Source organism: Mus pahari, chromosome 3 (genome assembly GCF_900095145.1).
Source record: "Mus pahari chromosome 3, PAHARI_EIJ_v1.1, whole genome shotgun sequence".
NCBI lineage: Eukaryota > Metazoa > Chordata > Mammalia > Rodentia > Muridae > Mus > Mus pahari.
In genome coordinates this window covers 94,673,252-94,687,324 of record NC_034592.1, presented here as the reverse complement: position 1 = coordinate 94,687,324, position 14,073 = coordinate 94,673,252, and the positions used below count along the sequence as shown (strand labels likewise).

At 35.6% G+C, this 14,073-nt stretch overlaps 1 protein-coding gene across 3 annotated transcripts in view; it reads left to right on the top strand.

Annotated features, from left to right (window-relative positions):
• Positions 1-14,073, top strand: part of Ano3 (anoctamin 3) — a 285,933-nt gene that overhangs the window by 72,936 nt on the left and 198,924 nt on the right. For 2 of the 3 annotated variants that reach the window (XM_029536329.1, XM_029536330.1), the window contains exon 3: positions 5,176-5,247. The exons of the other annotated variant lie outside the window; for it this stretch is intronic. In XM_029536329.1, the coding sequence (XP_029392189.1) occupies positions 5,176-5,247 (72 nt within the window). The remainder of the gene's footprint in view (positions 1-5,175; positions 5,248-14,073) is intronic. 3 annotated transcript variants of the gene reach the window in all.

The following is a 14,073-nucleotide window of genomic DNA, read 5'->3' as shown; positions in this document are numbered from 1 at the left end:
AACAGTCCCATTTCCCCTAAGAAAATAGAAGCAGTCATTAATGGTCTCCCAACCAAAAAAAGCCCAGGATCAGATGGGTTTAGTGCAGAGTTCTATCAGACCTTCAAAGAAGACCTAATGCCAACTCTCCTCAAACTATTCCACAAAATAGAAACAGAAGGTACTCTACCCAATTCGTTCTATGAAGCCACAATTATTCTGATACCTAAACTCCACAAAGATCCAACAAAGAAAGAGAACTTGAGACCAATTTTCCTTATGAATATCAATGCAAAAAATACTCAGTAAAATTCTTGCAAACCGAATCCAAGAACACATCAAAATGATCATACATCATGACCAAGTAGGNTTCATCCCAGTGATGCAGGGATGGTTTAATATGTGGAAATCCATCAATGTAATCCACTATATAAAAAAAACTCAAAGACAAAAACCACATGATCTTTTCTTTAGATGCTGAGAAAGCATTTGACAAAATTCAACACCCCTTCATGATAAAAGTCTTGGAAAGATCAGGAATTCAAGACCCATACCTAAACATAATAAAAGCAATATACATAGCAAACCAGTAGCCAACATCAAAGTAAATGGAGAGAAGCTGGAGGCAATCTCACTAAAATCAGGGACTAGACAAGGCTGCCCACTTTCTCCCTATTTATTCAATATAGTACTTGAAGTCCTAGCCAGAACAATTCGACAACTAAAGGAGAACAAGGGGATCCAAATTGGAAAGGAAGAAATCAAAATACCATTATTTGCAGATGATGTGATAGTATACATAAGTCACCCTAAAAATTCCACCAGAGAACTCCTAAACCTGATAAACAGCTTCAGTGCAGTAGCTGGATTTAAAATTAACTCAAAGAAATCAATGGCCTTTCTCTACACAAAGGATAAACAGGAGGAGAAAGAAATTAGGGAAACAACACCCTTCACAATAGTCACAAAAAATATAAAATACCTTGGTGTGACTTTAAGTAAGGAGGTGAAAGATCTGTATGACAAAACCTTCAAGTCTCTGAAGAAAGAAATTGAAGAATATCTCAAAAAAATGGAAAGATCTCCCATGCTCATGGATCGGCAGGATTAATATAGTAACAATGGCTATCCTGCGGAAAGCAATCTACAGATTCAATGCAATCCCCATCAAAATTCCAACTCAATTCTTCACTGAATTAGAAAGGGCAATTTGCAAATTCATTTGGAATAATAAAAACCTAGGATAGCTAAAACCATTCTCAACAATAAAAGAACCTATAGGGGATTCTGTAGGTTTTGTTGTGATGTCTTTGACATCTCTGGCTCCTTCAATCCCCCCCCCCCCCCAATCTTCCACAAACTCTACTTACTCTTGTCTATGAGCCACTGTATCTGTTTTCCTGGTTGCTGAGTCAAGCCTGTCTGATCAGTTATGCTAGGCTGTCTGCAGGTGCAGCAGAATATCGCCAATGGTGTTAGGAAAAGAGTAAACAACTTTCACAATTGCTTTCTTCCTGCTTTGTTACATCTGGCTAGGATTTATTGAGCTCTTTAGGAGTAAGTCTAGCAAAAGGAGAACAATGCAGTGTTTAACTCATGAGAAAGGCAGCTGGTTGGCTAGCTTTGTTTGACCTGTCTTGCTTTAGAGGTTGCCTGTCCCAGGTGCATCAGAACATATATTGGGTGTGTTAAAAGGAAAATAAGCTCAACTTGTGAAACAACAGATCATAGGGCCCGTATTTAAAATCACTGTTGTTAAGACAGCTCTGGTAATGATTTAGAGACCATATTCAAGAATCAGTCAGCAATGAAAAATTCTTCTTCCTTATAAAAAGCACCACCTGAAGACACACAAAGGAGTCTTACACAAAAATTAAGAAATACATACACAAGCATAAAACTTCAGGATAAATTAAACCTAGTTTGAAAAATAGATAATTGAATAGTAATAAGGAAAAATACCAAGCATTTCATGAATTATGAACTCTACAGCATAAATAAAAGAGAAGAAAAATTATACATAGTATCTTAAACAACCAATAAAAATCATCCTAAAAATATCAGCAATTAATAAATGCCTTTACATTAAAATCCTATCCATAAATAATCTTAATTCTGAAATGATGGTGCAGACTCACTCATTAGAACACAAAATAAGATCTAGGGCTTTCTGTCATTAGGAAACTCACACCAGTGTTATATAAACACATACTGAGGATGAAAAGGATAAGCAGCATAGACCAGACCTGCAGAAACCAATCCAGACAAAATCTTTGCACAGAAGTAGAAAGGTAAACATGAAGTATCATCCCTAGCCAATATGCTGTTCACAACTCATACTCATTAATAGACAGAAAATCAGCTTTATTGCATGACTTAACATTGGGTGTATTAACCACACTCCAGGGCAGGTCTCATAATCAGTAGTTGAACAACACAAAGGGGACTGTGTGTGTGTGTGTGTGTGTGTGTGTGTGTGTGTGTNTGTATGTGTGTGTGCGTGTTTTGTGTGTGTGTGTGTGTGTGTGTGTGTGTGTGCATGTGCTTGCATGCATGCACACATTAAAAACAACATGGATTTGGTAATAATATCACCATGTGTGAAATTCTCAAATAATAAATAAAAACATTATATTAAAATCTATTAAAGTGATTGAGAGTTGATTTCATTCTAGAAATACAAGGACTGGTTCAACATATGCAAGTCAATAAACATATCAATCGGGTAAAGAAATAAATGGATCTAAATACCAAAATATTCTCAATAGAAGCACAAAAAAAGACCATTGAAAAATTCATGTCCCTTTCATCATGAAAACTCTTGAAGAAATTAGTAATAAAAAATATGGTTTTATGTAACAAACTACATTAATTGATTATTTAATAACATTTTATTGATTTGGACAAAAGTGGAAGCATTTCTTTGCAATTAAAATGATATGGGTATCCATTTTTGCTTACTATTAATCAATATAATGCTGTTAGTCACAGTACTTACCAGGTTTAGGTAGAGGATCATGATGTTGAGACCAAACTGGACCATGTTGTCAGTTCCAGTCTAACCTGTCCTCCATAGACACTGTCTTTCTCAAACAAGGAAGCAAGTTACCAAAGTTGCACTACAGTTCCATATTTAAAAAAACAACAACATGACACTGGCACAATATTAAAAACAGACTAACGAGTCTCTGTAGATAATGAGGCCAAAATATTTGTTGGAGACATAGGAGAATCTTTAGCACACACTTGGAAAAAATGTATCCACTTGCAGATGAAGCTGCATATTTCTGTCTCAGCATCAGCAAAAAGAAAACCAGAATGTATCAAAGACCTTGGTACAAACCTGTAACTTTGAATCTAATAGGGATTAGTAAAACTAACACTTAAAAGTTAGCTATAGAGTTCTTGAATAGGGTTTCAATGGCTCAGAAAATTTTACTATTGACAAGACGAAAGGAATTCGATAAAATTCAGGAAGAGATGGCTTTCAGAAATAGAGAAAGTCTTTGTCAGCTATTCATTTGCTGGTGGGCTAATTTTCAGAATAAAGAATTATAAAAAAAAAAAACACTTAAGGATCAAATCATCAGAATGATCAAAGAAGCTAAGTAGATATAAACAGGGGAGTAAATGGACAGAAAATAGGTATAAAATATCTGATAAATTAAGTCATCAGGGAATTGCAGTTTAAAGGTACATCAGAATCCAGGCTTGGTAGAATATAACTGAATCCTAACACTGTGGACATGTGAGATTACAAAATCATTCATTTGAGGCCAGCATAGCCAATATATAACTCCTTCAAAACTAATGTGGGCTATATGGTATTATTAATCTATCTAAACTAAAAACAACAACAAAGATAAACATAAGTAATAACATCAAAATCTACTATACCTCCATCTCATTCCATTTGGAAGAATGGCTATCAGCCAAGCCAAAAAACAAACAAAAACAAAAACAAAAACAAAAAAACAACCAAACAAACCATAAAACAAAACAAATGAATAAAACACACTAAGTAATTTTGTGGGAGGATACACATTTTAAAAAATCATATCCTCTATTTACGATACAAATTAGTTTGTAAATTCATCATGAAATACATCTGTATGCCACCAAAGCAATCAAAGTCTGCATATAGTAAAGATACCTACATGCCCATGTTTACCAATGCTGCTTTCATAATAGCTTTTACAGAACCATCTTTTGCCTATCAATGCATAGATGCATAAACAAATGTGACCTATATTCACCAGGGAATAGTGTCTGTGCAGACAATGAAAAGAGATCTTGTTATATCAGAAAAAGCAAAAAGAATAAAAATGAAGACAATCATGCTAAGTGAAATAAATTCTGACTCAGAGAGGCAAACATGCTTTGAATCTTGAAGGGAGAGGAATCAGGAAACAAAAACAGTGTAAGACAGTAAGAGGGCAGTAAAGGGATCAGGAAGAGGCAGGTGGGGAAAGAGTGGGAAAAGGGAGGGGACAAAAGTACAACTCAGGAATGTAAGAAAATTTTGCAATGAGTCCAGCTGTTAGGGAACTAATATATTTATATAAGAAATGCCAACTGTTTTAATTGAAAAGTTGATTTCTTATGGTGAGGTAGTATTGACAGCAGAACAAGTCTGAGATTTAAGGATATATGAAATAGAAGCCATACTGCAGAAAATGAGGACCTAACTGAGGGACTCTAGTTCACACATTCACTCGTGGAAGACATCACGAGTGTAGTGTCTTTCATGAACATTTATGACCTTGGGTTGCCTATAGACTACGCCAGTTCATAAAATCGAGCAACACTCTGTTGTTCAATAGATATTTATATTTCCCATTCTCCTTTTGATGTTTGTTTTATGAAAATATGTTTCATTATGAGTCTCTTTAATTTCTTCTCCTGTATACCCTGAGAATACTAGAATTTTCTTTTCAATAACACAGCAATACTATGTATTTTATTCAGCTTAATGTGATGTGTGACAGAGTGGTAATTGTTCAAGATAGTGAACAAGATAAATGTAACAAAAGGGTTGTTTTGTTGAAAGTTAAATTTTAACTGTTGCTTAAATATTTTGAACTTCAATACATTAAGTTAAGCCATTGCTTTTCAAGTATAATTTAGACATCACAATCACTTTCTAGCCATGCACTTATTTCTCCAAATTACAAAGTGTCTCTTTTATCCCCCCAGTTACTTCTGAGGAAAGTAGAAAAGACTCTACCCTTAAGTGTTCCTTTGCTGACTTCAGCGAGTTTTGCTTGGGTGAGTTAATTTCTAGTACTTTCTCCCCTTTCCCTTTCTCAAGGAATAAAGTATATACTCTACAAACCTAGAACAATTTTTCGTTAAAATGTTCGAGTTTGGGCTTTAAGATTTGAGCATTGATTATAAGAATCTGAGGTTTGTAGTTAATTGATTTATTATACAATTTAAAGTTCAAGTAATATAAGGAAGCTGTAATGAACAATTCTGTAACAAAGTGTGAGTGGATTTTTCTCATGAATTTCTTTCCATTCTATACAAGTAAGTACATTGACGCTGGTATGATGAGATGTACTAAGTTTTGTCACCCAATATTTTTCATGAGAGTAAAAGCTGAAAGTTCTTCAGTAGTGGCTGTTATCATTTTTATATGTTCCTATAAATTAAAAGTGAATCTATTACTAACAGAAATTGAACATGAGTTTTCTTTATGAAAACACTGTTGGTGTGTTTGAGTTGCCTACAAGTTTAAATATGAACAAACTGAAGACTCCTGGTGTGTGTGGGGGTGTTAAAATTCTCTGATCACGATAGCATAGGGTGACATGAGTATCCATATGTTTGTTAGTTCCTGAATAAACATAAATGTGTTCAAGATTAAGAAAGTCTAATCTAAAGTTTTTATCTTGTTCTATTTTCTATGATATTGTCAAGACATTTCAGCATTCCCAACACCTTGAACTGTGTTATTTGTAACAACATTCTGAAAATTACAATTTAGTCATCTTTTTATATTACCTTTCAATCTGTGTTGCCTAGAAACAAGGCTAGTTTATTAATTTTCTAATTAAAACATTATCTGGTTCATTTCACATGAAACTTCAAAAGGAACATTTCATCAGAACAAGAGAAAGTTCATTCTATCTTACCTCATTGTGCAGCATGCTCTTCAGTCACTCGTATTCTGAGAGCAAAGCAACATGAAAACACTTGGTTTTCTTTGGCCTACACACCCACACAGGTGGGGAAGTTCCCATTAGTGTTTCACTAAATTAGTACCAGTTAAGATTTTCAGTTTCTCTAGACACAAAATGCTTTGATTTTAATGCACTGATCTAATTTTAGAAAACTTATTATTTCAAAAGCAAAGCAAATTTTCTAAACCCAGTATAATGGGGAAAAAATATCATGGTTCATCATTTCTGTGGGTCTCAACCCATCTGGTGTTTATTAGCATCAATCAACTTTTCCAATCTTACATTTTATATTTTATAATTTGTCATTCTTTCATGATCTACTCATGTTAAAGAAATAATGGTTTCTGTAAAATTAAATAATCAATCACAGAGGAGGGGTAGAAAGAAATCGTATTTAAAAGGGAAACTCCAACACAATGAAATTTCTATAAAAGTACCTTTTATTCTCTGGTTCAGTTGTCATCTGGAGGCTTATTGCCTCAGTCTGGAGACTTAGGCCTCATCCTGGAAGCTTGTAGCCTCTCTGCAATTCTTATCTAGGACTAGAGTGTTTTCAGCCTCTGAGACCTACTGCTGAGTAAATTCACCCTTTCTATCTCTTTCTGAACTCTGGCTGCCTAGTCAATTCTGCTGTTCTATCTCAAAACTCCTCAATCCATCTGGCTTCTTTCTCTTACCCTCTCCTGAGTTGCTCTGCTTGGCCTCATACTAACTTTGACAATCTGTTCTAATCTTCTGGCTTTCTCATTCTCTGACTTGCTCTGTCTTCTTGTTCAGTGTTTAGCTTATTCTCTCTCTACAACCTGTCTCTCTACAATGTTCCTGGTGAAACTGACTTTTTCTTTTGCTCTTTTTTTTTTTTTTTTTTCTTTTTTTTTTTTTTTTTTTTTTCTGTGCTGCTCTCCTAAGTAGCTTCCCTTTCCTCTCTTTTCTCCTGAGAGTTCATCATATGCTATTCTATCAAATCTTTCTCTGATTTGTCACTTTGTCTGCCACTCAATTAGACACCACTTTCAAACATAGGCACTTTCTTCTACAAACTAACTTTGCCTTCATTATTTTGGATTAAAGATGTATACTAAGGTCAAGTTTATATTTTTGGCAGGGGAATTAAAGGTATGTGCTAAGGTCTGAGCTACACCACAAGAAGAAACAGGTTTGTTTTTTAAATAAATAAATAAATAAATAAATAAATAAATGAATGAACAATCTCAAGGTTCACAATGTGATCAAACATCCTGCAACAAATTCGCCAATATCTGTGTGACTGTAAATCTCTAAACACCCACATAATATGTGTGGTTGTGGTTCCTAGTCATCAGAATCGGATTTTTTTTGTTGTTGTTTTGGTATTTGTTTGTTTGGTTTGGTTTTTATTAGATATTTTCTTCATTTACATTTCAAATGCTATCCTGAATGACCCCTATAACCTCCCCCCACCGTACTCCCCTGCCCACTCACTCCCACTTCTTGGCCCTGGAGTTTCACTGTATGGGTCATATAAAGTTTGCAAGACCAAGGGGCCTCTCTTCCCAACGATGGCTGACTAGGCCATCTTCTGCTGTATATGCACCTAGAAACACGAGCTCTCGGGGTACTGATTAGTTCATATTGTTGTTCCACCTATAGGGTTGCAGACCCTTTCAGTTCCTTGGGTAATGTCTCTATCTCCTCCATTGTGGTCTCTGTGTTTTATCCTATAGATGACTGTGGGCATCCACTTCTGTATTTGCCAGGCACTGGCATAGCCTCACAAAAGATTGAGCAAGTTCTTGCTGGAATGTGCAATAGTGTCTGTGTTTGGTGGCTGATTATGGGATGGACCCCAGGTGGGGCAGTCTCTGGATGGTTCATCCTTTCGTCTTAGCTCCAAACTTTGTCTCTGCAACTTCTTTCATGGATATTTTATTCCCTATTTTGGGAGCAATGTATCCACACGTTGGTCTTCCTTCTTCTTGATTTTCTTGTGTTTTGGAGATTGTATCTTGGGTATTCTAGGTTTCTGGGCTAATATCCACTTATCAGTGAATGCATATCATATCTTTTGTGATTGGGTTACCTCACTCAGGATGATATCCTACAGATACATCCATTTGACTAAGAATTTCATAAATTCATTGTTTTTAATAGCTGAGTAGTACTCCATTGTGTAAATGTACCACATTTTCTGTATCCATTCCTCTGTTGAGGGACATCTGGGTTCTTTCCAGCTTTTGGCTATTATAAATAGGGCAGCTATGAACATAGTGGAACATGTGTCCTTATTACCAGTTGGAACATCGTCTGGGTATATACCTAGAAGTGGTATTGCGGGATCTTCTGGTAGTACTATGTCCAGTTTTCTGAGGAACCAACAGATTTATTTCCAGAGTGGTTGTGCAAGCTTGCAGTCCCACCACCAATGGAGGAGTGTTCCTCTTTCTCCACATCCTTGCCAGCATCTGCTGTACCCTAAATTTTTGATCTTAGCCATTCTGACTGGTATGAGGTGAAATCTCAGGGTTGTTTTGATTTGCATTTCCCTGATGATTAAGGATGTTGAACATTTTTTCAAGTGCCAGAATCATTTTTTAATACTCCATTTTTAATTAATGAATTTGCTTTACATCCCAATATCAGCCCCCTTCTCTTTTCAGTTCCCATTCAAACAGATCCTCCCAACATTCCTCCTCCCCTTCTTCTCTAAGAATGGGGAGACCCCCTTTGGGTAACACACACACACACACACACCACCTTGCCCCAACTCCACCTCTAGCTCATCAAGTCATTACAGGACTAACTGCATCCCTTCCCACTGAGGCCAGACAATATGGGCCTGTTAGGGGAATGGGATCTAGAGGCAGGCAACAAATTCAGGGCAGCCCCTGCTCCAATTATTGAGGAATCCACATGAAAACCAAGCTAAATTTCTGCTACATAGGTGTCTGGGGTCTAGGTCCAGCCCACTCTCACTTACTTCTTGGTTTGTGGTTTAGTCTCTTGGAGTCCCCAAGGATCGATATTAGTTGACTCTGTTGGTCTTCCTGTGGAGTCCCTGTTCTCATAAAATCTCTCAATTATTTTCCAAACTCTTCCACAAATCTCCCTGAGCTCTATCTAATGTTTGGCTCTAGGTCTCTGCATCTGTTTCTAATGACTCCTGGATAGAGCCTTTCAGAGGATCATTTTGCTAGGATCCTGTCTGTAAGCATAACAGAGTATTATTAGTAGTGTCAGAGATTGGTTCTTATCAATGGGATAGGTCTCAATTTAGGCCAGCCACTGATTGTTCATGTCCTCAGTCTCTGCTACATCTTTGTCCCTGTGCATCTCATAAGCAAGACATATTTTGGGTCAAAGGGCTTGTGGGTGGGTTGCCATCCTTATCTCTCCACTGGGAGTCTTGCCTAGATACAGGAGGTGACCACTTCAGGATCCCTATCTCCACTGCTACGATTCTCAGCTAGAGTGGCCCCCATAGACACCCTGGGAAATCTCTCAATCTTCTAGAATGTCCTTGAGTTGTCTCCCCCCATTCCCTGATTTCCATTCTTTCTCCACGGTTCTTCCTTTACCTAGTCCTCTTCCTGGCTCCATAGCCCTCTCCTTTTCCACCCAGTTCCTTCCATCCATCTACCTATAATATCTATTTTATTTTACCTTCTGAGAAAGATTCAACCATCTTTTCTTGGACATTACTTATTTGGTTTCTTTGGGTTTCTAGTTTACAACATGGCTGTCCTGTACTTTTTGCCTAATATCCATTTATAAGTGGGTACATACTATGCATGTCCTTTTTGGTCTGGGTTATCTTATTCAGGATGATGTTTTCTAATTCCATCCATTTGCCTACAAATTTTATAATGACCTTGTTTTTTAATAGCTAAGTAGTATTCTATTGTGTAAATGAACCATATGTTTTCTTATCCATTTTTCTGGTGAGTTACACTTAGGTTGGTTCCAGTTTTTGGCTGCTATAAATAAATCTTCTAGAATATTGTTGAGCAAGCGTCCTTGTTGGATGGTAGAGCATCTTTAAGGTATATGTTCAGAAGTGGCACAGCTGGGTCTTGAGGTAGATAGAATTATAACTTATCTCTGAGAAGGTTCTGTTTGCAGTAGATGGTGTTTACCTCAGATCCACAACTGGCCAAAGTACAGAGAATAAAAGACTGGAGAGTTCTCATTCACTACTGAGCATGTATACTATATTGTTTCTTCCAATGAATGAAGGACCATGGTGGAAGTGGTGGGGAAGAAATTGTCTAAAGGCATAAGGAGGTGGTCGACTACAAAAAAAGAAAAAAACAAAACAAAACAAAACAAAACTGTCTTCAGGACACAGCAGAAAAGTTGCTGAAGTAAACTCACAATAGTTATTTCAGCATGCATAACACCTTTGCAGTCCCAAACCACACCAAATTCTAGCATGGAATGAGGTTGGCCATGAAGTTCAATCCCTAAGCATTGGGATATTGCAAATTTCACTGGGAGAGGAAAATACAGTTTTCTCCAGAGTATAACTGCCAACAATTCTACTACATTCTAGTAGAAGACCACACATCTAAGGATGTTTGGGAAGTGCAAAGGGGTCTTGACGGGGGTGGAATAAAACACAAAGTTAGGTGGGTATGACAGTGGTCATGGAGCTGAGAGGAATTAGGAGGATGAATAGAACATAATACATGTAAAATAAACTATAAATGACTACAAAGAAAGTCACCCACATCTCTGCAATGTGTTGTTTTCATTGTCTTTGAAAAGAGAACAAATAAACTCAAGGAAGAAGCATCAAGAGTATATTTAAGGAAACAAGAGCATGTTAGCACTTTGTCTTTAAATCTGCTGCATTTGCCTTAAAGAGTGCAGAATACCATGACATCTGACCATGTTAAGCCAGAGTTTCTAAGCTCTGCTCTGCGACCCTGGCAAGCACATCTAGTTAATGGCTTTCCTTCTTCATCATAAAATTATTAATGTTGTGCTATAACCAACTACATGTTCTCAGTGTTCCATTGAAGACTGATATTTCCTCTTGTTCAAAGTAAGAGCTCTGAGGAAAGACTATAGTTTTAGAGCTTACGTTTCTACCAGGACTGATGTGTTATTTACTTTTCTGGGGGCTTTGATAAGCATCCCGATAAAAATAACTCAAGGAGGGAGGGTCATTTAGGCTCATATTTCAAGGTTTACTCCACCATGGCAGAGAAAGCATAGAGACCGGAGCCTGAGGCCATGGGCCACATTGCATTTTAAGTTGTTTGTCGGACTTGTTCAATTAATTGGTATTCTTGGTTGGACTTTCAAAATGTATTCAGAGTCTGACCACTGATAACCCTATTCACTCCTTTACATAGTTTAGTCCATGATTTCCTGGCTAGACTAGTAGAATAAATGTCTAATTGGACTCAGCGATCTTTACAAACTCTGGCATTTTTATAGTCTGTTTTCTACATTGCCATAATGAAGGGAAAATGAAATCTCATTATTCCTCTGCTCCAGGCTCTCCAGGGTTTCTCATTCCATTTAAAATATGACTTATTTTTGGGCTTCAGAGGACCTGTGAAATCTGGGTCTACCCTCTACAGGCCAGTTCCTAATGCATCCTTTCAGTCACAGTGCTGTACCCAAATTACTCATGTGCTTTTCGCTCATCACAAGTTTGCTCTCATCTCAGGACCTCACATTAAACCAGATCCATCCCAGCTTCCCTTTCTGTTCCAACAGGAATTGCTTTCCTTCATAATTAATACTGCTGTTTAACATTATATGGTTTGTTTAGGGATCCTCACCTGAGATCAATATGTATATCAATAATTTGTTAATCATACAGGCATTCATAGCCCTATGATAAAGAATAGTATATGGTACATATTTTATGTTTAAAAATATTTTATGATCACTTACAGAAGTTAGGAATGGGTATAAATCAGAGTATATTGACAAATACACACAGCTTCAGAGTGTATACCATTGCTTTGCTCCCAGGATGCCATTTGGCAAAGTGGAAAAAATGAGCAATGATCTGTTAGGAATTCATGTTTTGGTAATTTGTGCCATGACTATGATCATCTTTTTCACTTACAGGAACTTAGAGATCTAAAAGTCATCACGCTTAAATTATAGAATTTCTTTTCTTATTTACTCAATGTGAAAGTTTAACTGATACACAGATATTTAAGGACATTTGTCTATCTATAAATATAAAACATGAGATAGAACTCCACTTATATCCAGTTTACAAATTGATAACAATTAATATTTAAAATATGATATTTGCTTAGTGACTGACAGTTCAATGCTGCCTGGGTGAATGCCTGGAAGCCTGGATGGTATGTGTAGTGAACACTAGCAACAGGCACACCAGGGTTCTCTGAGTGCCATCAATAACCTGAATGGAACTCTCTCACAACAGAAATATAGAAATAAGGTTTTTATAGACAAATAAAAAGTAGTACAGACAGACACAAAGAATACATTAATTCCTTCATTATCACAATGTTAAATCTCTGAGAAATAATTATTGGGGCCATCCATGGACTTTTCCCCTGGGAAGTTTCATACGTGTAATAATTATAAAGATGGAGTATGTTAGCAATCAAAAGGCGCAGTTTATATACCAATTCCTTGGTCCACACCATCTGTGCTTCAGCTTTCTAAGTTGTGTAATGCAGACATTGTCTAATTCAGTCCTACAATATGGATATCAAGCAGATTAGAAGTAAGATATTCTGGGAAAGTCAAGAAAGAGAATGTATATTGGATAAAATTAAATTAGAAAATATGTAAATTATAAAAAATAGCTTTGATCCACTATAATGAAATGGTATACATTAACAGATATTCTAGTAATTTTCGACAAAGTATAACTACCCATAAGTAGAAAAGTTTCCAATTAGGGAAACAGACTGATAATGTTCTCATACATTCAAAATTCTCCAACAGGGTCCTCTGCCATTTCCTGGTGCTCCTCATGTACATTAAGTAAAATATAATGAAGCAATGAGATGAAATGGCATTGTGAGAAAGAAAATTCATAGAATTGGGATAACCTAGATATTGAAATTACAATCTGAGTACTGGCTGTAAAATTTATTCTTTTATCATACACCCCTATTTAGGCTTTATAATAAATATGTACTTTTCAGAAATTCAAATCCCCATGTAAGTATATAAGTAATAGAATTGTAAATTAATAACAAACTTAATGAATATATGTTTTATTCTTTATATGTTATATGTCTAATACTTTATATATAATAAACACACATATATAATGTATATAAAAACAAATTATACATTTGTTTATTTTATCTAACATATCATATAAATAATATTATATACTATATATAATATGTTTAAATATATTAAACTATATTATTTTATTTATTTATATATTATATATAATGTATATAATATACATTATATATATAATATATAATATATATACATTATATACATTATATATAATATATTAGAATATATGAATATATTTTCTATTTTTAAAAATTATATATAGATATATATATATTTGTGTGTGGGTATATGTGTGTGTGTGTGTGTATTTAGTACTTTATGTTTTCTGGTCATTTTTAATGAATTATTACATCTATTCTTAGGAAAGAATCCGTGTAAACATTTTGTTATCTCTAAATTTTTTACAAGAAGATTCTTGCAAACCCACTATCTTTGTAAACGTGAAGAAGCCCAGATATAGCATAAATCGTTGAAAGCAATATTTTATTCTCTTCTCATCCTTGCAGCTTCCTTACTTCAACATGTGGTTTAATTTTCTTAAATTTTCAAACTGTATTATTTTGCTGGGTGTATGTTGATAGATCTTTGAGGAAGTAAAAGGCAGTAAGAGTTCTATTGATTAGAGAGAGAGAGAGAGAGAGAGGGAGAGAGAGAGAGAGAGAGAGAGAGAGAG